Source organism: Felis catus, chromosome A2, assembly GCF_018350175.1.
Source record: "Felis catus isolate Fca126 chromosome A2, F.catus_Fca126_mat1.0, whole genome shotgun sequence".
Taxonomy (NCBI): Eukaryota; Metazoa; Chordata; class Mammalia; order Carnivora; family Felidae; genus Felis; species Felis catus.
In genome coordinates, this window is record NC_058369.1 from 63,318,236 (window position 1) to 63,342,657 (window position 24,422).

A 24,422-nucleotide genomic window follows, 5' to 3' on the forward strand; every position below is an offset into this window, starting at 1 on the left:
TTAGTAAGACTTACCTATAAGAAGAAGGGTCACCATGGACACTGTGCTTATGACAATCTTCCATGACTGGGTTAACCTAGAAAGGAGAAAAACAAACAGAACTTAACAGTAGAGACCCACTAACCTGTAACTTGAACTCGAAACTAACCACCACAACCAAGTCCACAAATGTGCTTATTCTAGGTCGAGTCTTGCGAACTAATTCAGTTCCTAATCCAATCTCAGGAATTGAGGGAAAAAAAAATTTCCAGGATGGTATATCAACATACTTGAACAGACATCCACATCCCTCACTTTCACACACATTATGGTTACGCTCGTTTTTACATCTTGTGTATGTCTGGACCTTTCCACGTGTGCCTAGATGCTAACACAGAAGAAAGTAGAAAGGATTATCTGTGTCGTCTGCACGTAGAAGGAGAGGAGGAGGGGCAGAGAGAGAGGGAGACACAGAATCCGAAGGAGGCTCCAGGCTCCGAGCTGACTGTCAGCACAGAGCCCAACGTGGGGCTCAAACTCAGGAACCTCGAGATCATGACCTGAGCCAAAGTCAGCTGTTTAACCAACTGAGCCACCCAGGTGCCCTTGCTCTTTCTTTAACTTTATGCACAAATGACAGTAAACCTGTGCTAATTTTGGGAGAGTCTGGTGACCATTTAAGTGATGTACCGACTCACCCTGTCCACCATCTGGTCCTGAGCTGTGCTGTCAGGAGCAGCTCAGATCCACTCAAATACCGCAGGAGAGACTAGAACAAGCCAGCCAACTCCCCCCAGGGTAGGGTCTTTGATACCTTATTTCTCTGCAAATACCAGCCCTGCTTATTGGCTATCCAGGGCAGTTAGACTGTGCCCCCCCAACCCAGAAGGTTTTCTCAACTCCTTTCCCTCCTGGAGAGTGCATCTTTTTTTGTAAATTAAAAAAAAAATGTTTATTTACTTATTTTGACAGATTGAGAGAGAGAGAGAGAGAGAGAGAGAGAGAGAATCCCAAGCAGGCTCTGCACTGTCAACGCAGAGCCCGATACGAGGCTCAAACCCAGGAACCGTGAGATCACGACCTGAGCCGAGATCCAGAGTCGGATGCTTAACGGACAGAACCACCCAGGCACCCCCAGGGAAGTGTATTTTGAAACCACCTCCTCTTTCAATATCACTCATCGGTCATGTGGGGGGTCCACTGCCCAAAGAATCATTCAAAGATGGATTTACAGCCCAGGTGAGCCCTCCTGATGGGCCGAATTGAATGAAAAGGACCACATTACCACATTCACCAAAGGTTAATTATGTGTTTCGTTACCATCCTGGCTGTCAGACTCTGCTTTCCAAAGCCCCTTGGCTACCTTTCCTGGCCTGCGGAGCCCTGCCATCTGCGGGGTGCGGGAGCGAGGGCGCTTTGCTACCTTTCGGTGTAACTGTCATGTGCTAGCTTCTTGTATCGTGACTTTGTGGCCCTGCCTCATTTTCACTGACAGGTTTGTTCCTGTGCAAGGGCTCTGCTGTTACCGCTGGCACAGCCACTTTGTTCCTTTTCATTTCTGTTCCCCCTGTCCCACCCCTGCAGGCAGTGCACAAGGGGCAGGTAAGGGGGCTTGGGTCTTGGCTTACCCAAGTGGGCACAGCTTCCCTGTTGCCTCTTCCTGTGAGGACACAGTTATTGGGCTTAAAATGCTTGCCCCCTAGCCGTGCGGTCATGTCTCACCTAAGGATGGAATAAACACGCTCTGTGTCTGGGGTCCTAAACCGCAGTGCTAAGCGCCAGAATCCAGAGAATGGACCGGCTAGGCAAAAACAGGAATCATCTCTAAGTTCATAAACTAAAATACTAATCTTGCTGCTCCTATGGCTCATTCTTTTGTTTTTTTTTAAAGTGTATTTATTTTGAGAGAGAGAGAGAGAGAAAGCATGCACAGGGGAGGGACAGAGAGAGAGGGAGAGAGAGGATCCCAAGCAGGCTCCACATGGTCAGCGCAGAGCCCGATGCGGGGTTCGAACCCACAAACCGTGAGATCATGACCCGAGATGAAATCAAGAGTCAGATGCTCAACCAAGTGAACCACCCGGGAGCCCCTGGTTCATTCTTCTAAAACGATGGCTTCTTGTTCACAACCCTTGTCCCCAGTCGGCTGTACGGAATCAAAGTAACCCCTGCGTAGCGCGGACCCAGCATCCCACGGGAAGTCCTGTGATGGAGAGAAACCTACAGAGGAGACCTTTGGAAAGGCCTCTCTCTAAAAAGGGCATGAGTTTTGCTGGGTTATTTTCCAAGTAAACAGAGCACGCCTGGCATGTGGGATGTGGAACATAAGACCTCGTGGAAATCATTCTGCAAAGGTACATACCCACTGAAGTCAGGGCGTCCGTGCCCCCGGAGCACGTCACTGAGTCCACCGCTGACGCTGGCTTCTTCAGAATGACCTCTAAAAAACCTGGCCCCCCTTCTTGGCTTCGGTCTTCCGCTCATTTCCCCCCACGAGGTGGCAGGGAGCCGGGGGAAGGAAGGACGGCGTTCGCTGGCTCTTTCCTACTTTACGGACAGCACGACGCTCTACGGAGAGGGTTTTGCTCTGTTTCTTGTCTTACATCCCGGGTAAGACGCCTTAGAGGGAGACACCGTGAGTGAGCAAATGTAGAAATGCTGAACACTCTCCTGTTACATCACCTTCTGTGACACATCATAATGGCCTAATGGCCGGGTCAGCTGGTGCACCTGCAGCCACACCCCACCCGCCACTGGGTCCTCCTGAGTGATGCGTACGTGCTTTACTGCAATGCCTTCTGAGCAGCCCGTGTCGTGCTAAGGTCCCCCTGTACCCTCCTCTCTGCCGCCACAAATCAGGAATCTGCTGTGTTTGCTTCAAGAGTTTTTCCCAAGTGAAATACCACAAACACAATGGGAGACCCCAAAACATCACTCCCCAATCGCACGCCTCTCCATTCCTTCCCGCGGGTGACCACCATCTGGACCCTGCTATGCACAATTCCCATGTGGTTCTAAAAATGTTATCACACAAATATGTATCCTTGAATAACATAACGGTGTGTGTATGATTTCAACTTAAATGACCTTTCTCAGCTTTTTTTTTTCTGATGTTTATTTACTATTGAGAGAATGAGAGAGCTCGAGCAGGGGAGGGGCAGACAGAGAAGGAGAGAGAGGGGACCCCAAGCAGGCTCTCCGCTGATAGTGCAGAGCCCGATGTAGGGCTCAGACTCAAGAAACATGAAACCACGGCGTGACAATCACCCAATTCCTGACCTGGTCACCCCCCCAGGCCCCACCCCCCCAAACAACATCACACTGGGGGTAAGGTTTCAACATATGAACTTGGGTGCAGGGTCAGGGTGGGACATGACACACGGTTGGTCTTTGCCATCACGCTCAATGATGCCAATGTCTTCATCACCCTCAGTGATGCCCCTTCCTGACTGGGATCTAACCACCAGGCACATGCCTTGGAAACCTTGCAAGTGAAGCCGGCACACTGATGTATTTCTTAAAATGACTAGGACCCATTCTACTCCCCGGAATGAGGCAAGGAAGCAAAATGCTACATTATTATAAAAAAAAATTCATCTCTTGGGCACCTGGGTGGCTCAGCTCATGATCTCACGGTTCATGGATTCGAGCCCCACGTCGGGCTCTGTGCTGACAGTCAGCTCGGAGCCTGGAGCCTGCTTCGGATTCTGTGTCTCCCTCTCTCTCGGCCTCTCTCCCCTGCTTTCACTCTCTCTCTCTCTGTCTCTCAAAAACTAATAAATGCTAAAAAAAAGAAATTAAAAAAAATTCATCTCATTTTGAGATACAAAAGAAAACCCTACAACTCTTGTTCTAAACATTGGCTTCTGATAGACTATATAATAATACAACTTGGGACGCCTGGGTGGCTTAGTCACTTGGGCGTCTGACTTCAGTTCAGGTCATGATCTCACTGTTTGTGAGTTCGAGCCCTGCATTGGCTCTGTGCTGACAGCTCAGAGCCTGGAGCCTGCTTCGGATTCTGTGTCTCCATCTCTCTCTGCCCCTCCCCCACTCATGCTCTCTCTCTCTCTCTCTCTCTCTCTCTCTCTCTTTCTCTCAAAAATAAATAAACATTAAAAAAATTTTAAACAGACAAAGATACTGGCTAGTCAGGACCCCTGCAGTTACTAGGATCAACTATTATTTACTTACTTATCTATTGGTTATTTTTAAATTATTTATTTATATATATATTTTATTTTTTTGCTCTTTAATGTTTATTTTTGAGAGAGAGAGACAGAGCACAAGCAGGGGAGGGGCAGAGAGAGAGAGACACACACACAGAATCTGCATCAGGCTCCAGGCTCTGAGCTGTCCAGGCTCTGAGACGCTTGAACCCACAAACTGCAAGATCATGACCTGAGCAGAAGTCAGGTGCTTAACACCCTGAGACCCCCGGCACGCCTATTTCTAAAACTTTAAAATTTTTAGTTCCAGGGTAGTTAACAGACAGTGTTGAATTCGTTTCAGGCGTACTACGATCAACTACTCTCAAAAACAACCTTCTCTTGGCCCTACAATCCCCTCGGCACACGATGCCGATGCCGTGACAAGTAAAAGGAAGCCCCTGTCACTCTTGGTCTCTGCGCACAGTGGAGCAAACATTTGACAACGCAACGCCAAGTCTGGATTACCCGCATGACCGGGCGGGCTGCACACCCTGAAAATTCATCACAACATTACCTGAGAGCTGGTGAACCGCACTCAGGGTTAGTTCCGGTCACAAGAATTACCTTGTCGCCACAGAGTCAGTCCCAGCGCGCGCACCTGTGCAGACCCCAAATCCAGGCGGGGCGTTCGCACTGGGGTCACGTGTTCCGCAGAAACCTGAACGCTCTGCGGCGGAAACGTGGCCAAGGGCTTTTTAAAAAGTGTCTTTCAATTTGCAAAACAGGAATTCTCTCAAACACAGAAGGTATGGGGAAGGACTTTTACAAGATCATTTCACTACCCATAGGCGGTTAGCAGAAATGGCTCTTTGCCGTTTTCCCAGGCACTTATTCATCCTCTTATTTATTTTTATTTTTTTTAAGTTTATTTTTTTAGTAATCTCTACACCCAACGTGGGGCTCAAGCTCACAACCAGGAGATCAAGAGTCGCATGCTCTTCCCACTTGAGCCAGCCAGGCGCCCCTATTCCTCCTGGTTTTACAAATGAATTAAATAAACGGGAGATTGACAAGCAAATCTCGGTCTAGTTTTTTGTGGAAACTCCCTGGGGTGGAGCACCTGGGCGACCAGGTGGCAGGCCTCGCCCCCCAGCAGCGCGGCCCCGCCCCCAACCGCAGCCCCCGCCCCCGCCCCCTCCCCGTCCTGGCTCCTCCCCTGCCGGGTCCCGGCGGTTGACAGAGGCCCGCGCTCCGCCCCTGGTCTTGATTGGCCGGCCGCTTCCCCCCTGGCTTCTCCGATTGGCTGCGGGCGCTCCCGCCGCGCCCACCGGTTGGCCACGGGGGCGTTGCCGGGACGACGCACGTTGTTGTGGTTTCGCGCCCTCTGGGAGTGTGGGCTGGGCTGCGCTGGCCCCAGCCGCCCGTGGGCAGAGTCATCTCCTGCGGTGCGCACAGCATTCAGGGAGACCCTCGGCCGGCGGGTGAGCGGGGCGGGAGGCAGGGGGCGGGGCGGGGGCCACCTGTCACCCCGTGCCCGGAGAGCACCCGGCCACCTGCATGAGTCCCGCCGCCACGCGATCACACGCTGCCCAGCTGTGTACCCGCATGGACGTGCCCCTGCTGTATACCCGGCGGCGTGGATGTGCTCCTGTTGTATACCAGTGTGGTCGTGCCCCTGCTGTATACCCGCGCGGATGGCCTCCTGCTGTATACCCGTGTCGTCGTGCCCCTGCCTTATACCCGTGTGGATAAACTCCTGCTGTGTACCCGTGTCGTGTGCCCCTTCTGAGTACCGGACACAGACTTCCCTCTGCTGTATACCTGGCATGGATATGCTCCTGTGTATACGAGAGTGTGTATGCCCCTGCTGTATACCTGTGTGGATGGCCTCCTGATGCGTACCGGCTGTCACCTGCTGTCCCCTGTTGTGTGCCTGTGTGAACGTGCCCCTGCTGTGTACCCGCCTGCACGTGCCCCTGATGAGGTGCTCCTGCTGTATACCAGCATGCATGTGCCCCTGATGTATACAAGGCATGGACGTGCTCCTGCTGTATACCAGCATGCACATGCCCCTGCTGCATGGGGTCGTGTATGCCCTTCCTTAATGACGAGAGCCTGCATACCTGTCAGGTGGAGGTGGACGGAGAGGGCAGGCCCTCGGAAGTGGCCTCTACAGTCAGCACCAGGGGCGGTTCCCTCCTCACCCGTGGTCACCTGGTCCAGCCTGTCGCCTGTAGGCCGGCATGAGGAACACAAACAAGGAGCTGCAGGGCGCCGCCAGCCGCTATGCTCCCTGTGGTGAGTGTCCAGCTAACAGAGCCCGCGTTCGTGTTCGCTCTGCCGAGGGAGGGCTGGCCCCCAGCCCAGCGTCCTGAGCGTGTGGGCACGTGGGGCTGGGGTGAAACTAACGGGATACCCTCAAAGAGAGCTGCTTCTGTGCCCCAGGGTCAAAGCAGCTTAAAGGGAGACATTAAAAGAAAAGGGGGGGGGGGGAGAAGCAAAAACAGCTAGTCTTCTTTTTCTTTATTTTCGACAAAAGAAAACCAGGTTTCCCAGTGTTGTCTCAGCTGCTGGGGGGTAAGATCTCTGCAATTTTCCTGTAAATGGTTTGACCGTTGGTAAGCTGCTTCCTCCAGTGTTGATCCAGGGACTTCCTATCTCACCACCCATCTCCCGCTAGTACTTTAATCGTCTCCACATTTACGTGCTGGATGCAGAAAACAAGAATTGGGTGGAGGCTGGTGGGGCAGTGGGGCTTCTCACTCAGCAGGGTTTGAAGCTGGGCGGAACGGAAGGAAAAAGAGGTGCATGCTGTGGTCTGTCTGGGACTCTTGTTTTGATCCCCCCCTTTTTAAAAATTTTGTTTAATGTTTATTTATTTTTGAGAGAGAGAGAGAGAGAGAGACAGAGTGTGAGCAGGGGAGGGGCAGAGAGAGAGGGAGACACAGGATCCGAAGCAGTCTCCAGGCTCTGAGCTGTCAGCACAGAGCCCAACTCGGGGCTCGAACCCAAGCACCTCAAGATCATGACCTGGGCCGAAGTTGGCCCTTAACTGACTGAGCCACCTAGGGCCCCGATTTCTCCCCCTTTTGTGAGGGCGGGATGAAAGGCTGGACAAGAGGATTTGATGCTCCGCTGGGAGCCACAGGGCGGGAGCTGGCAGTCACCTGCCTCACTCACATCTGCTCAGAGGTGTTAGGAAGCCTGGCCGTGGCATTTCTAAATGAGCTTGTGAGATCTGACTGACTGCTTTTGGTGACACCGTGGCTGTGCTGGGCACATGGGGCACATGGGTGTGTGTTTTGGGGGGAGGGCTGACAGGTTCCTCTTTGCCTCCGTTGGCTCTCAGCCCATATGTGACTTCTACAAGCCTTAGTTAGTGGCTTCCCCTGTATACACAACACCAATGGACACTGACAAATGGCAGGTACCATCCTAAGCACCTTTATACACTGACCCTTAACCTCAAAATGACTTGACGAGGTATCATTAACCCTTATTGATAGACCTCACACTAGCCCAGGATGGCACCTCCCATGGGGGCTCCTCTGCCCAGGCTTTAACCCCTGCTCTGCAAGGCGGCTGCAGCCCAAAGGCAGGAATATGGCCATCTGCGGGGCTAAGTGGGCACGTAATCCTGCCCTGTGACTAGAAGTCTGACAGCCCCTGGTCTTGGGTGTCAGAGCCCCTGTCTGCCTTCTCCTTATTGATAACATGAGGTGCTCCTGTCCTGCAGGTGGGGAGTCAGGGAGGGGCGCCTAGGTGGCTCAGTCAGTTGAGCTCAGGATCCCCAGGATTGTGGAACCGAGCCGTGTGTTGGGCTCTGTGCTGAGCGTGGAGCCTGCTTAAGATTCGCTCTTTCTCTCTCTCTCTCTCTCTGCTCCTCTCCTCTGCTTGTGCTCTCTCTAAAAAATAAAAATGAATAAAAAGAGCTGCTTAAAAAATAAAACACCTACATGATACCCAACCTGGTGGTTAAAAAAGAAACAAAGAAATCCAAATGATAGTAATTGATCACCTTAGTAATGATAGTAATTGCTATAAAAATACTAATAATTTCTAAGTGATGGAAGTTACAAGACAGCTCTCATTGTTTTCACTGTGTGTGTGTGTATGTGTGGTGTGTGTGCTCCTTTGCTCAGTTATAAATGCCCTACTGGAGTAGATTCAGTGCCTGCCCGAAGCTTCCAGTAATGAGAACCGGAAGGTACACAGTTCCCTGTGGATTAATTAGTAATCAAAACACAGAGAGGAAAAATAAAGCAAAGAGTGCGTGCCTTCCTTCTAAAAGAGAAAAATTTTGAGCAGAATATGATGAGTGTAGGAAGCTGCTTTGTGCTTCCTCCTAAAGCTCCAATGATCTGTGAGCTTCTGCTCCATTCTTTAGACCTTTCCCAGTGCTTTCTTCCATTCTCAAAAGCATAATGTTGATTCAGCTCATTACTGTCCTTTAGACATTAATTTTTGTTATGTTTAAACATCATTCGTTTTGATGCAGTGAACCCAGCTTTAGTTACAGGTGGAAATCGGATGTGTAAGCTCTTACCTTTAGAAGACAATCATTCGTGAGCTCCTTGTGTGTTACATGAATCAACTTCAACACGGTTTTCCTGTGCTCCTACTGTATTAGAGTTCTCCAGAGCAACAGAACCAATAGGACGTCTATCTATCTATCTATCTATCTATCTATCTATCTATCTATCTATCTATCATCTATCTTGAAAGAGGAACCAGCTCACACAGAATCTGCAGGGAAGAGCTGTAAAATTCCTTCCTCCCCCTGGAAGACCTCAGTCTTTTTCTCTTAAAGCCTTCCACTGGTTAGATGTGGCCTACCCACATTATGGAGCGCGATCTGCTTTAATCAGAGTCCACTAACGTAAATGTGAATCTCATCTGAAAAATATCTTCACAGAAGCATCTAGAAAACATTTGACCAAAAATCTGGGCACCATGGCCCAGCCTAGGTGACACATACTATTATTCATCACATCTGTTGGGAGCCTGGCACTGTGTTAGACCCTGAAGGTCATGAATCTGTGACAGCGCATTCCAATAAGTGCTCGTAAATGTATGAGTCGCGTGTGTCACATTAATGGCATCTGTTGTATTTTACATTCTTCCTTCACTTTGTTTCCCAAGTTTTCAATCAGCAGGGATATTTTTTCTTATATTTGGACTAATCCGTTTCTGCTGCAGAGTCACCTGAAGCACCCGTAGTCCGGGTGTCCCCAGTGTCTTCTCGCTGCGGGATCATAGGTGGACGCTGGTCACTGAAGGTCTCTGGGGTTCCGCCCCCACGTCTCGTGGCTGGCAGGGCCGTCCTGGACGCCCTCAGCTCCTGCGCTCACTAGGGGCCCTTTGGCTTGTGGGGTTCAGACCGAGGAAGGGCGAAAGGGCAGACAGCGGGCTGCCTTCCTTCTCCTCTGGTTCATCCGTGCAGTGCCGCACCTCCTGTCCCCTTGGTCCTTGCTCACCACGCTCCAACTCTGTGGGACCCACTTAAGATTTCCCGGGAGCTAGGCTCAGCCATCTCACGTGCCCGCGGTCCGAGGAGGTCTTCCATAACACGTGGCTGCCTGGCCGAGGTCCTGGCTTCTGCTTGTCCCCTTGCACTTGTGACTTCTCGCTCGTGGGGCCCCACTGTGGCCTCAACGCAGATGAAGGGAGCAGAGAGGTTTATGTGCTGGGGTTCCCACGTCTGAGAGGTGGCCCACCTGGACTCCAGCCACAGGGCGTGGGACGTGGGAAGTGGGGGGGGAGCTCCCCACGGGGCACGGTCCTGCCTCTTCCTGCTCCTGTCAGGCTGCTGGCCTCGCTCTCTGAGGCTGCTGCTGCTGTGATGGGTTTGTATCTCAGTGTCTTTAGTATACTGAGTTCAACAGATCTTGGCCAGCACTGGCCACATGTCCCGGACACTGGCCTGCAGTGTTTTAAGTGAGTGTGGACTTTGTGGGAATGTGTATTCCCCAATATATCCAGAAATGCAGTTTACTGCCAGTTCCACAGAGGAGAGAGAGCAGGGGACACACAGGAGGGGATCTGGTACCTTGGAGGACACCCTGTTGCTACCTCTTTGGAGCAGACGTGCAGCCTGTAGCAGAGGAACAGCAGGGCCTCATAGAGGGAGATCTTCCTTTGGGTGGGATCAGCGGCTTAACCCACACAACCTCAGCGCAGGCATTCGAAAGAGAGCATTTTCTCCCCACTGGTCTCCTGTGATGGTGTCTCCTGTGCAAATGTCCTGTGGTGGTGTCTCCTGTGCTGATTCCTGTGGTGGTTTCTCCTGTGCAAATGTCCCATGGTGGTATCTCCTGTACTGATGTCCTGTGGAAGTTTCTCCCATAGTGATGTCCCGTGGTGGTTTCTCCTATACAAATGTCCCATGGTGAATTCTCCCATGCTGGTGTCCTGTACAAATGTCCCATGGTGGATTCTCCCATGCTGGTGTCCTGTGGAGGGTGAGATGCTCTCCCTGGCATAGCTATGTTGTGGGCAGTGGGGCACACCAACTTGAACTCTGGGTAACAAGCGGGCTTCCGGCCCCTCTCCTCCAGACTGGTATTACCACCTTCCCGTGAAGCGGTCCGAGAAGCCCATGGACGCCCCCCCGGCTTCCCAGATACCCGGCCTCAGTGACTTGAGTGAGCCTCCCAACGGGCACCTGCTGGGGCCACGCAGGTACTGGATCAAGGAAACCGACTCGGAGTATGTGAAGCTCGCGAAGCGAGGCGGCCGGCCCGGTAAGAACCCCACGCACGCCCCAGGGTCCCTGCTGCGTGGACAAGGGGATTGGGTCGCGCTGGTCACCCTTTCCTCCATGTAAATATGTTGCTGAAGAACCTAGAAGTTCTGCCCAAAGCCTTGGGACGCCAGGGGTGGCGGACACAGCACGGGGCGTGTGTAACCCGCAGGATGTGCCCACTGTTGACAACAGCATTGACGAGACTGAATGTGCAGAACTGGCTTGTGAGAGGCACCTTTGCAGGGGTTACCCACCCCATGTCATTGTCACTCGCAGAAGGTGTGTCCCTGCGACTTCGATGGCCTTGTGGGGACAGCTGGCTCTCCAGCGTGCCCAGTGCCCATTCCCACGGCCCATTCCCGTGACCCATTCCTGGGGCCCATTCCCATGGCCCATTCCTGTGGCTCCTTCCCATGGCCCATTCCCGTGGCCCATACCTGTGGCCCATTCCCGAAGCCCATTCCCACGGCTTATCTTCATTGCCCTCATCCCGGGTTCTAATGTGTTTTCAATAACAAAGACCCTGCACGGGTGTCTGCGGCGATGGTGGGGAACATCCGCCTCGAACTCTGATTTGTCCGAGAAATACTGCCTGGTCATGCTCAGAGACTGTCGAGCAGGGGCAGGGGTCAGCCCCGAAAGGCTTTAGAAAAGTCCAGAACAATCCATTCCACTCTCTCCATGCAAGGCTGGGACAGGACTGTGATGTCCTTCCACCTCCCTCTCTGCTCCCCCGCCACTGGTTTAGGGAAAGTCAATAGGATCGCCAGCACAATCTGGATGGGTCTGCAGGTTAGACAAGACAGTCGCATGTGCACTGACTTCCTGGTGCAGATCATGGGCTGGGATCATGTGACAACTGTCCTCTAGAGCCTGCCGCCCTCAGGTCTGCGAGGGGGCCCCTAACTGCCCCCAAACAGCAGGGACAGTGACAATACCAATGGGGGCGGGGGGAGGAAGAGGGAGGGAGAGAGGGAGGCAGCAAAGGTGAAATGAGACACGAGCATCTGGAGGAGGCCAAGAGGAATCCATGCTGTTCCTGCCACTTTCCCCTAATCTGAAATATCTGAAAACCAAAAGCGACATAAAGTGCTAAACATTCCCTACCCATCCTAAGCAATCAGTGACAGCTGGCTCAGGAGCAAGCAGGGCCAGACCCCCCCCCCCCGCCGTCCCCGCCTTCCTGTTGACCCCTTTGGGCCCCCAGCGAGGCAGGGGGTTCGGGAGCAGGGTGGGTCTCAGGCTCTGTCCCTGTCCCGGGACTCCAAGGGGAGGCCCTGATTACCAGCTCCCCTCACCCACGTTCCCTGGGAAGCCTGCGAGGACAGCTGCACAGCCATGGAGAGCAGTCGGACCGTACAGGGGTAGGTGAGGGGGGCAGCTAGCCCGCAGTCCCCGTGTCCCCACGGATGTCACCTGGGATGGTGGATGTCGGCACACACGGGTGCCAGCTCAGTAGCTGGGCAGGATTTGGGGGGAGGGGCGCACATCTGGGCACGTGCACGGGCAGGCGGGGACCAGGCACAGTCCTGCCCACCTGAGAGCCCAGAGGTGACCCTGGAAGTCACAGGGCACCCACACACACACACACACCGCTGTCAATGGTGACCTGTGTGCTCACAGCTGCGTCTTTTTGGCTCTGAGATCTGCTGAAGCACCTGGTGGTGGCCGGGACCAGGAAAGCCTCCCCGGTTGCGTACTCCCTGCCGGACTGGTACATTCACCACAGCAAGCCGCCCACAGCCGAGCAGAGGCAGTGAGTATCCCAAGGCCTCCTGGGCCATCTCTGTAGCGAGAGGGTAGCTCACTGTGCATTTCATTCATTCATTTATTTATTTTTAAGGTTTGTGTATTTATTTTGAGAGAAAGAGAGATTGAGCAGGGGCAGGGGGAGAGAAAGAGAGAATCCCAAGCAGTCTCCAGGCTCAGAGCTGTCAGCACAGAGCCCGATGTGGGGCTCAAACCCATGAACCATGAGATCATGACCTGAGCCAAAGTCTGACGCTTAACTGACTAAGCCCGCCAGGTGGTGAGGCAGTCCACAGTTGGGCAGGGGTGTGGCATAAGTGATCACAGAGTCCCCCAAGCCTGCCTGAAGGAGAGGGGAGGGAGGGGGAGGGAGGGAGAGGGACAGGAAGAGGAGGGGGGAGGGGAGGAAGAAAGGAGGAGGGAGAGGGGAGGGAAAGAGGGAGAGGGGAGGGAGGGAGAGGGACAGGAAGAGGAGGGGGGAGGGGAGGAAGAAAGGAGGAGGGAGGAGGAGGGAAAGAGGGAGAGGGGAGGGAGGGAGAGGGACAGGAAGAGGAGGGGGGAGGGGAGGAAGAAAGGAGGAGGGAGAGGGGAGGGAAAGAGGGAGAGGGGAGGGAGGAAGATGGACAGGAAGAGGAGGGGGGAGGGGAGGAAGAAAGGAGGGAGGCAAGGAAGTGCACCAGGCTAGGTGCTCCCACCTGTTTCTGCAGGATCCCTGCCATCTCCATGCCGGATTACATGGTGTATGAAGAGTTTAACCCCGATCAGAACAACGGTAACTATGAGTCCAGAAGAGGGCCTTTCGACTTTGACGTGAAAACCGTCTGGCAGAGGGAGGCGGAGGAACGTGAGGAGAAAAAAAAGGTGACGGGCGTCTGACAGCAGCGTCCCCTGCTTACGGCTCCCTGAATAAGCCATGTAGCTGATGGCTGTGTGTCTCATTCATGGTTCTGTGTGTTAAATGTTTATTATTTTGAGAGTGGGGAGGGGCAGAGAGAGAGGGCGACACGGAATCCGAAGCAGGCTCCAGGCTCCGAGCTGTCAGCACAGAGCCCGACGCGGGGCCAGAACCCACGAACCGTGAGATCCTGACCTGAACCGAAGTAGGACGTTTAACTGACTGAGCCACCCAGGTGTCCCCGGATTTTTAAAAAAAATATTTATTTATTTATTTTGGTGGGCGGGAGGGTGGGGGGCGGTGGGCAGAGAGAGAGGGAGAGAATCCCAAGCAGCCTCTGCACTGTCAGCACAGAGCCTGATGCAGGGCTGGAACTCACAAACGGTGAAATCAAGACCCGAGCTGAAATCAAGAGTGGGACGCTTAACCGACTGAGCCCCCCAGGCGCCCCAATGTGGACTGTTTTCAGGATCTCTGAATGCCACAGCACAGGTCTAGGGGACCTTTGAAATGCTAAAGGCCGCACAGCCCCCCATCAGGCGGGGTCATCTCTGGAGCCATTGACAGAAGCTGTGTGTGAGGGCAGGTGACAGCCAGGGGGATGGGCGCCCGTCAGGGACGACCCGGACAGTAGCCCTGTATCTTCACCTTGCTTCCGTGCGCAGCTCGCCGGAACCGCCCACAGCCCGCAGGCCTTTGGCACGGCTAGAGTAAGACCTTGAACGTGGACGGGCGCGAGCCACCAAGTGAACCTAGTAGGTTGTGCTGGATTTGACGAGTGTCCAACCCCAGCCTCTGGTGAGGGCCTGGCTGTTCCCCCGCTCTTCCCCTCTGGGCCTCCGGGCGTGGATCTGGGACGCAGAGTTGACATGCGGCAGACAGGAGACAATATTTCGGCCAAAATGTCACCCGTGGACGGCCAGCATTATGGGGTCTCACACACCTGCAGGATCGTGTCTCGTCTTTCCCAAAGGCCCCCCCTTGTCTTCCTGTGAATGTTTGCAATACGTCCCTGGGTTTGTGGGCGTCCTTGTTTCCCTGTTCATTTTTTTCTGTTTTCCCGTAGCATTTTCCCCTATTTTGTTACAATCTAATCTACACCTTTTTACCGAGCACCGTTCCAGGAGTTTTGACAAATGCACCCATTGTATTACCTCCACCGCCATCAGGGCGCAGAGCCGGTCCGTGGCTCCCACATTCCCAAGGCCCTTTGCAGCCAGGCCCGGCAACTGCTGCGGAATCACGGAGAGTCTCCACGACGTAACTGTTTTATGGGATTTTTGTCGAGTTGTGTGGCCGGTGACGTAATGACCACGCTCACAGGCAGTCCTTCTCCACCGTCTGAGTCTCCTTCTCCTGTTTTCCCTCAACAGGTGCGGCTACCAGCTATTAACTCCAAGTACCCGAGCAAAGTGGGGACCCCGCTTGGCCCCAAAGAGCCTGCAGGAAGCAGACTGTCCTTCCCTCCCATGTAAGTACACGGACAGAGCGAGTGCTCTCTGGGTCAGGTTCAGGTTTGGTCTCTTCGGTGCTCCGTCTGGGGGACAAAGTGACAATGATGGCAACAAGGTGCTGGGCTGGTGGCGGCCTAATGATGCTGGCTTCCTGGCAACGCGTGTCAGAAACACGACGTTGATGTCACGCCCCGTAGCCCGGCCTCGCCCACAGGGCTCCTTGTTTGCTGGTCCTTCCCCCCTGACATCCGTCGTGGCCCCGTGGAGCACAGCCGTCCCCATCCACGTCCTCGCCGTGTGGGTGCCGAACTTCTCCAACCAGTGGTTCTGTCTCCGTGAGCCTGTGTCCTGCCCGAGACGCCCCTGGGGACCCTGTCCTCAGCAAGTCTCGCCTTTTAAATTCGGGGCCATCAGCCTTACATGAGCGTGTTGTCCCATCCTGACTTTTATCTGTCACCAAGGCCTGGACCCCATGTCTGCAGCTGGCGGTGGGTGCTCTGACTGTGCACGGCCGGCAGAACCCCAGTTAGTGCCAGAAGTCATGTCACCAGTTATCCGACTGGTTCCTCCTGCAGCCTCCGGTCCCGTGGGAGATAAACAGCAGGACAGACCTGAGAGCACCACGCTGACACTGGGGGTGGAGAAAATATACGCTTAGAGGGTGGGGGACACTGGGAATACCCTTCACCACAGAGCGATTTGCAGGTTAGGAGCCCGAGGCTCAGAGAGAGCAGGTGACCTGTGTCACCTGTCCGACTCCATCCACGTCCGAGGCCCCCGTCACTCTTCAGCGTAGGTGAGACCCGCGAACGTGCAGTCGCTGACTTAATGGCAGATAGAAGGCAAAGCCATGCAGAGAGTGGTAGATCATCTTTTGTTTTTGGAGTTTATTTATTTAAGCAATCTCTACACCCAACGTGGGGCTCGAACTCTCGACCCCGAGGCCAGGAGCCATAGGCTCCACTGTGTCAACCAGCCAGGGGCTCAACTGGCAGATGATCATTAATGTCAAGGAAGACCTCATTAAGAAAGCAATCATTTGTGAAAGAAATGGTAGAGTCCAGGCAACCCATCACGACCAGGGGAGGGGGGTGAGAAGGTTTCGTCCCTGCGAAAAAAGCATCATCATTAGTTTTCTACTTGGATGTCCCGAAGACAGGTGGTGGAAGGTGGATTCTGCAGGCTCTCGGCACATACGGGGATGATAGCAAGTGCGTTTGCTTTAAAAAAAATTCTTTTTAACATCTGTTCATTTTTGAGAGCGAGGGAGACAGCGTACTAGTGGGGGAGGGGCAGAGAGAGAGGGAGACGAAGAATCCGAAGCAGGCTCCAGGCTCCGAGCCGTCAGCGCAGAGCCCGACACGGGGCTCGAGCCCACGGACCGTGAGATCGTGACCTCAGCTGAAGTTGGGTGATTAACTGACTGAGCCACCCAAGTGCCCACCAAGTGTATTTTCTTATGCTGGACACGGGGAGAGAGACATTGAGAAAGGAGAGAGAGAGAGGGAGGGAGAGAGAGAGAGACAGAGAATTATCCCCGTTGGGTTTTAAGGGGCGATAACATATCCAAGTTATTAGCAGTATGCTCACTGCGGACTGTTCTGGATTGTCATTAACCTTTGTACTGAAGTTTGGCACTAATTTCTCTCTTTTTGAGGCCCGGGCAAAAAACCAGTTCACCCACCAACTTTTCCAAACTTATCAGCAATGGGTACAAAGATGAGTGGTTGCAGCAACAAGCTGACTCAGACAGGAGGGCCCCGCGGACACCGGGAGCAGCCCCGCCGTCCACGTCTGCGCAAGACCCCGGAGGGCTCCAGGGTGGAGGCCTGAACCCAGACCCGGAGCTGCCCGAGGGCTCCAAGGATGCTCAAGGTGAAGTGCACCCCGCAGTCCCTGACTGCTGTGGTTTCTGTTCCTTGGGACGGCCCCTCGGGCTTTTTCTTGTCTCATTTTGGATCTCGAGCTGAGTAATCTAAACACCACGTAAAATCCTACAGAAGCGTGGAGGTCACACATACTCAGGAGGATTGTACAGGTTTTGCTTTTCTCCTCTTTATTCACGCGAATCGCATGAGTCATGATCGCTGTGGCTTTGAGAGAGACGGAGAGAGAGAGCAAGGGAGAGGCGGAGAGAGACAGAGAGAGAGAATCCCAGGCAGGGCTCCCCGTGCACTGTGAGCGTAGAGCCCGACGCAGGGCTCAAACCCACGAACCTTGAGATCATGACCTGAGCCGAAATCAAGAGTCAGAGACTTAACCCACTGAGCCATCCAGGTGTCCCTTTACGTTTTCTTTTAATTTCAAATCTTTCGATACGTCACATACACACGGACAAGATACCAAACGATATCACATTTAGTGTCCTTGGATCTAAGATCCTGGCCCCTATGATGCGTGAACTTCTGTATAGGCAGCCGGTCCCCTTTGGGGCAGGTTCATAAGAAGCCCTTAGGTCTGTACACAGAACTCAGGGTTCAAACTTGAAATTATTCTGTTATTTTTTTTTAACTCTTTATTTAAAAAAAATTTCTTTTTTTTTTAACTCTTTATTTAAAAAAAATTTTTTTTAGTGTTTATTTTTGAGTGAGAAAGAGAGACAGAGTATACGTGGGGAAGGGGCAAAGAGAGGGGGAGACACAGAATCCAAAGCAGGCTCCAGGCTTTAAGCTGTCAGCACAGAGCCCGACACGGGGCTCGAACTCACGGACCGTGAGATCATGACCTGAGCTGAAGTCGGACGCTTAACCGACTGAGCCACCCTGGTGTAACCCCCCCCCCCCATTATCCACATTTCTTAAACTTTGTTATTAAATCCTGAATAGTTTGGAAGTGTCCCTGTAATTAGATGTTCCAAATACTATATTAGTTTTGATTTTTACCAGTCATAGCGACGGGTGGAATTAATCTTAGTTTTGGCTACATCCATCGTAAAGCCCATCGAGTATTGTTTACTTTCTGTGGCTCGGTGATTATTGGCCATTGCCTATAGGCAGCTTGTTTTTTTCTCTTGAGCCTTCATTTCTTTGGTTAAGAAGGAAGGAGATGTGTTATGTCTCTACAAGCATCTGAAGTGCTTTATGTGTATGTTTGTCAGCAAGGTCTCTGCCTGCCTTTGCCGGCCAGTCCCTTACTCTGAAGGTAGCCACTCTCGACAGACCCCACGTGAGGGGATGCTGTCCGTGCACCTGCTTCGTGCCCCCACCACGGGGGCCCGGCCACTTCTATTGATGATGTGTCTTCTCTCCGTCGTAAAATGGATGTGTGACAAGTTCACATTTGATGCCAATAAAAAGTGCACTTTCGAACTTTTCCATGCTGGTTGTGTTCTGTGGCTCAGTGTTTTCAGTGATACAGCCTTTTACGAAGTCTTTTAAGTGATTATTTAAAGTATTAATTCTTGGGGCACCTGGGTGGCTCAGTTAGTTAAGCGCCCGATTTCAGCTCAGGTCATGATCTCACGGTTCGTGAGTTCAAGCCCCATGTGGGGTCTGTGCCGACATCTCAGAGCCTGGAGCCTGCTTCGTATTCTGTGTCTCCCTCTCTCTCTGCCCGTGCTCTGTCTCTCTCTCAAAAATAAATAAACATTAAAAAAAATTAAAGTACTAATGCTTTTAAAATTTATTTTTGAGAGGGAGAAAGAGTGCAAGTGGGGGGAGGTGCAGAGAGAGAGAGAGAAAGAGAGAGAGAATCCAAGCAGGCTCCATACTGTCACCACAGATCCGGATGCGGGACTTGAAATCACAAACCGTGAGATCAAGACCTGAGCCGAAATCAAGAGTCAGACACTTAACCCACTGAGCCACCCAGGTGCCCCCCCAAAGTGCTAATTCATTTAGTACCAACTCTGTTTGACTAAATTGACCTCCTGTACTTGTTCTTTGTTACAGATTCTCCTTCTCCAAGTGAGTACTTCTAGAGAAACCGAGTGCGCCCAAATATGAAAAGTGTCCCCCACGCAAAAATATCGATGGATGGAGGTAGTTAGCTCTGAAGCTGAAGCTTCTGGGCAGCCGACCGTCTTTCTCCGAACTGCATGTGTTCTAACCGCAAGGGGGCGCCAGCGACACTTAAAAATCAGCGTCCTGGGAACACAGTTTGGGGGCACAGAGAAGGAGCAAGTCCGTCAAGATTCTTTTGCTGTCTTATGCGCATTCTCCAAGACGGGGGGGGGGGGGGGGGGGGGGGGGGGGGGGGGGGGGGGAGAGAGAGAGAGAGAGAGAGAGAGAGAGAGAGAGAGAGAGAGAGACGCCCTGGTTTAGTCCAGGGACCCGTTTGGTTACACACGGTGACAGAGGTCTCGATAATGGGACAGGAATGACCTGGCCCTGGGCGGTGGGGGCGCAGGGGAGCTCCCGCATGGGCGGCAGGTTCACAGGTTCCCCCCTGCCCCCCCCCCCCCCCAGCGATAAAGCAGGATGATTGTCATGGTCTTTCTGCACTGCCTTCAGTAGGTGGAACTTACTTTACTGCCAGTGAAATAGATGATCCAGTCAAGGAATTCTCGCCTGATATTAGCACAAGTTTATAAACTTTTCTATCAGGAAACAAATCATGGCACGTGCTACATCATCCCTGTGCTTAAAGTAGCGAAAGGGGAAACCAACCCCTTCCCCGCCACCCCACCCCCCCCATCATCATCTGATCTCAGAGGAACAGAAATGCTGGGGAAGCCATACAGCCCTTGTCACCTGTGACTGGGTGCCCCTGCCTCCCTGCCCCTGGGTCGCTGAGGCTCCTGTCCTCACCAGAATCTCCCGGGCCCCGGGCCCTTCTCTTCTGGTTCCTGTTTCTTCTCCTGTCGGTCTTGGCTTTTAACTTGATCAACCGCAACAGCCAACCCAGAACTTGCCTTTTCCCTCTGACTGGAAAGCCCTCCCCTGAGAGCCTGGCTCTTTCTGGATCTCAGCCAGGCTTCTTACTGATGCTTTTTTTTTTTTTTTTTCCTTACTGCAATTTTTGCAGCCGTTCTAGGTGTGTCTTTGGTGTGCTGGAAAGCTGGCCCATCGCTGCTGGCCCAAATTTCTAGTTTGAAAGAGCCAGCATTGCTGAAGGCACTTGGTGCAAAGGAAGGAGCCAGGCCGTGTCCTCTGGGGCTGGGGAAGCACAGGGACCCTTCGTCCTGCCCGCTCCTTCCCTTCGAGTTCAGCTCAGCACATTTCTGTCAGTGTCCGCGGGCCTTTTCAGCACACGGGGACACAGACCAGGAGATGGACGGGGCCCCTGCCCTTGTCCAGCGGTGCACGGGCTGCAGACGGAGGTTTCCCGTATGATTTGTGCTTGGCTTGTGGGTGGGACCATGCGTTACATTTTTATGTAGACGCCAGGAGTAGTTTTCAAAAGTAGGTACAGAAACATGTGCTTTCTTTATTTTTTTAAGTTTGTTTTTATTTATTTTGAGAGAGATAGAGAGCAAGTGGGGGAGGGACAGAGAGAGAGAGAGAGAGAGAGAGAGAGAGAGAGAGAGAGAGGGAGAGAGAATCCCAAGCAGGCTCCACACTCTCAGTACAGAGCCTGACATGAGGCTTGATCCCATGAACCAGGAGATCATGACCAGAGCCCAAACCAAGAGTTGGACACTTAACCGACTGAGCCACCCGGGAGCCCCAACATGTGCTTTCATTTATTTAAAATTAATAGGTTAAATTTCTTAATATACAGGGGCGCCCGGGTGGCTCAGTTGGCGAAGCGTCCGACTTCGGTTCAGGTCATGATCTCGCGGTTCATGAGTTCGAGTCCCACGTCGGGCTCTGTGCCGACAGCTCGGAACCTGGAGCCGGCTTCGGATTCTGTGTCTCCCTCTCTCTCTGCCCCTCCCCCCCACCCCAAAATAAATAAACTTAAAAAAAATTCTCTCAAAAAAATTAAAAAAATTTTTCCTTAAAAAACTTCTTAATTTACAAAATATGTGGTCTTTATTGCTCTTTCCCCGTCAACTCATCTCTTCCCTTTTTGCATTGCAGGGGCGACCACATCTCCATCGGCATCCATACCAGGAGAGCTCAAATAAGCCCCTGCGATCATTTTCTGATGGCTGAAAAAGATGTGACTGCATCACAACTATACTTCTGAGGCTCCTGCTGTATTTGACGAGCATAGATAATTATGAACTAAGTTACCTTCTAGCCGATTGGGCGTCACTGTTGCATAGATGGTACCAATGTTGGGTGTCACTTCCTGTATTTCTCTGGGATGTGAATCACGGGGCTTGGGGACGCTGCGTCTCACTGGCCTGGGGTGTCCCAGTGTCTTGGAACCAACCCCTTTCCCCCCCACCCCCAACCCATCATCATCTGACCTCACCTGCTCCTGTGTGAGTCTCCATTGGTGACATTTCTATTGAAGTCAACCTATTTAGACCCTTAACTAGAAGAAACTCACAGTCTTTTCCATTATTTGGTCCTGTAATACCTATAGAGATGATATTCTCTATCAAAAAAAACTTTTCAAAAAAAACTTGAGAATATTGTGACATAGTTTACACTAAGAAAAAATTACTACTATCATTATGCCTTAAAGTTGTAAACACCTGATGTGAAAGCATCATATCATATGCCAGTTTAAAATGTTTGCTAATCTTTTTTGCATAGGCTGAAATTCATATTACACATTTATTATTTTGTATCATTTAAGTAAAACTATGTCTCATTTTAATATTTAATTTAGTAGTTTTAACAATGGTTTTTTAACTAATCAGACTGAATTTTATTATTTTATAAATTTTGCGACTGCTACATGTAAGTAATTAGCATTGCAATGTGGTTTTATAAAGTTTTATTTATTTATTTTGAGAGAGAAAGAGTGAGAGAGAAAGCATGAGCAGGGGAGGGGCAGAGAGAGAATCCCAAGCAGGCTCTGCTCTGTCAGCACAGAGCCCTATGCGGGGCTCGAACTCACGAACCGTGAGATCATGACCTGAGTGGAAATCAAGAGTCAGATGTTCAACTGACTGAGCCTCCCAGATGCCCGAACTGTAGTTCTTCAAACGAGATACTTAGTTGGGCATCTGTGCTGTGTGAGCAAACTGAGGAAACATTTCCATAGGGAAATGTGTGAGCATGAGACAGTGTGGATGGCTGGTCATATCGAGCAAAAATGGGACAGTCAACCCTGAAACAACCTGGACTTGAACTGTGCGGGTCCACTGACAGGTGGACATTCTACAGGACAGCATTACAGATGTGTTCTCTCTTCCTTATGATTTTCTTCATTTAGTTTTCTCTTCTCTAGCTTACTGTCCTGTAAGAACACAGTATGTGATCCATAGAACGTACAAATCGTGTTCGTCGACTGTTGATGTTATGGGTCAGACTTTTGGTTAACAATAGGCTGTTAGTAGTTAAGCCTTTTGGGAGAAACTTATATGTAGATTTTCAACTGTGTGGGAGGTCATGCAAATTATGTTCTGTAACCACATTGGAATCAATAATAGAAAGGAATAATGGAAATCAATAACAGAAGGAAAACTGGGTATTTCACAATTATGCAGAAATTAACACATTGGGAAGTGACTGACAGGTCAAAGAGGACATCACAGGGAAATTAGAAAATACTTGGAAATGAATGAAATAAAACCACAACATACAAAAACGTATGGGATGCCGTGAAGGCAGGGCTCAGAGGGATATTTATAGCTGCAATGCCTGCATTAAATAGTAATAAAGATCTCAAAACAAAGAGACAGAGAGAGAAAAGAAAAGAAAGATCTCAAATCAACAACCTGACTTTACTATCTCAGGGAACGAGGAGATGAGCAAACTAAACCCAAAGCTGGCAGAGGGAATGAAACAAAAGAGATTAGGGCAGATATAAACGAACCAGAGAACAACAAAACAATAGAATCAACAAAACTGAAGCTCATTCTTTGAAAAGTTGCCAGCCCTTTAGTAGACTGGCTAAGACAAAGAGAAGACGCTCATCACTAAAATGAAAAATAAAAGTGAGACATCGTTAACACTATAGAAATAAAAGGACTATAAGAGAACACTAAGACAATTCTGTGCTCCGACAGAATGAGATAATCAGGATGAAGTGTGCATATTACCAAACCGACTCAAGAAGAAATGAGAATCTGGACAGATCTATAACAAGAGACTGAATCAGTAACAAAAACAAAACAAAACGAAACAACAACAAACCCCAAAAACCAAAACTGTCCAATCAAAGAAAAGCCCAAAGCAGGATGTCTTTACTTATAAATGCTAAAAGTCATTTAGAGAATTAAAACCAATCCTTCTCAATTTCTGTCAAAAATGGAAGAGAAAACACTCTGACTAACTCATCCTATGAGGCCAGGAATATCCTGATACTACAGGCCGATAAAGACATCACAAGAAAGTACTGAACAAATTACTGAAAAATCCTCAAAAAAAAAAAAAAAGCCCACAAAATAAGTTTCAAAGCAAATCTGCCAGCATATTGAAAGAATTCTATGACATGACCAAGCGGGACTGACTCCAGGAATGCAAAGTCGATGCAACATACGAAAATCGATCAATGTAATAAAGTACCTTAATAAAATGAAGGGGAAAAAAAAACATGATCATCATTATTATGATCATCATAATTCACCCAGAAAAGTCATCTGAAAAGAAAATACAATACTCTTTCATGATAAAACCATCTGCAAACTAGGAGCTGAAGGGACTCAGGAGGAGCTGAGTCCTGGCTTTGCCAGGACCCAGCTGGCCTATAGTTAGGACAATCCCTATCCAACTCCCAGGGTGTATTTTTGCAGATATAGACAAGCTTATTCTAAAAGCTATATGGAAATGCAGAGGCCTTAGAATGGCTGAAACAACCTCTTAAAAAAATGTTTATTTTTGAGGGGGGGCAGAGAGAGATGGGGGGACAGAGTATCCAAAGCAGGCTCCAGGCTCTGCGATGACAGCACAGAGCCTGATGAGGGGCTCGAACCCAGGAACCACGAGATCATGACCTGAGCCAAAACTGGATGCTCAACCGACTGAGCCTCCCAGGCGTCCCATGGCTGAAACAATCTTGAAAAAGAAGAATCAAGCAGGAAAATCACTCTACCCAATATTAACGTCTACTATGTAGTTACAGTAATCAAAATACTGCAGCATTGACAGAAAGGGAGAGACACAGATGATTGATTAGAAGAGAACAGAAAATCCAGAAGTAGGCCCACACACAAATATGCTGCACTAACTTCTGTCAAAAGAACAAAGGAAATTCAGTGCCATAGGACAGTCTTTTCGACAACAGGTTCTGGAGCCACCGTCCATCCATAGACAAAACCTACAAAAACCCAAAAGCCAGAGTCACCAAATCATGATGTTTAAAAATGGATCATGAGGGGTGCCTGGGTGGCTCAGTCGGTTAAGCATTTGACTTTGGCTCAGGTAATGATCTCTCAGTCCATGAGTTCGAGCCCTGAGTCAGGCTCTGTGCTGACAGTTCAGAGCCTGGAGCCTGCTTGGGATTCT

At 51.0% G+C, this 24,422-nt stretch overlaps 2 protein-coding genes across 4 annotated transcripts in view; one reads left to right on the forward strand and one right to left on the reverse strand.

Moving 5' to 3' along the window:
- Positions 1 to 4,723, reverse strand: part of SUN3 (Sad1 and UNC84 domain containing 3) — a 33,254-nt gene extending 28,531 nt beyond the window's left edge. The window contains exons 1-3 of one of the 3 annotated variants that reach the window (XM_045052107.1): positions 4,705 to 4,723; positions 2,342 to 2,598; positions 15 to 76 (exon numbers count right to left, since the gene is read on the reverse strand). In XM_045052107.1, coding sequence (XP_044908042.1) covers positions 15 to 76; positions 2,342 to 2,463 — 184 coding nt within the window. In that variant the 5' untranslated portion in view covers positions 2,464 to 2,598; positions 4,705 to 4,723. Of the gene's footprint in view, positions 1 to 14; positions 77 to 2,341; positions 2,655 to 4,704 lie in introns of those variants that run through there. The other 2 variants (XM_006929067.4, XM_006929066.4) reach the window with 2 other exon arrangements.
- Positions 4,724 to 5,502: 779 nt separating this feature from the next.
- Positions 5,503 to 21,551, forward strand: CA2H7orf57 (chromosome A2 C7orf57 homolog). Its single transcript, XM_006929068.4, has 9 exons — positions 5,503 to 5,611; positions 6,261 to 6,428; positions 10,688 to 10,873; positions 12,520 to 12,631; positions 13,332 to 13,485; positions 14,893 to 14,990; positions 16,631 to 16,848; positions 18,864 to 18,878; positions 20,937 to 21,551. The coding sequence occupies exons 2-9, from the start codon at positions 6,374 to 6,376 to the stop codon at positions 20,981 to 20,983; spliced, it is 885 nt and encodes a 294-aa protein (XP_006929130.2). The 5' UTR covers positions 5,503 to 5,611; positions 6,261 to 6,373; the 3' UTR covers positions 20,984 to 21,551.
- The last annotated feature ends 2,871 nt before the right edge of the window (positions 21,552 to 24,422 follow it).

Coding starts and splice junctions, on each gene's coding strand:
- CA2H7orf57 (XM_006929068.4), top strand. CDS start 6,374: ATGAGGAACACAAACAAGGAGCTGCAGGGCGCCGCCAGCCGCTATGCT. Junction 6,429..10,687: donor CAGCCGCTATGCTCCCTGTG/GTGAGTGTCCAG, acceptor CCTCTCCTCCAG/ACTGGTATTACCACCTTCCC. Junction 14,991..16,630: donor AGACTGTCCTTCCCTCCCAT/GTAAGTACACGG, acceptor TCTCTTTTTGAG/GCCCGGGCAAAAAACCAGTT.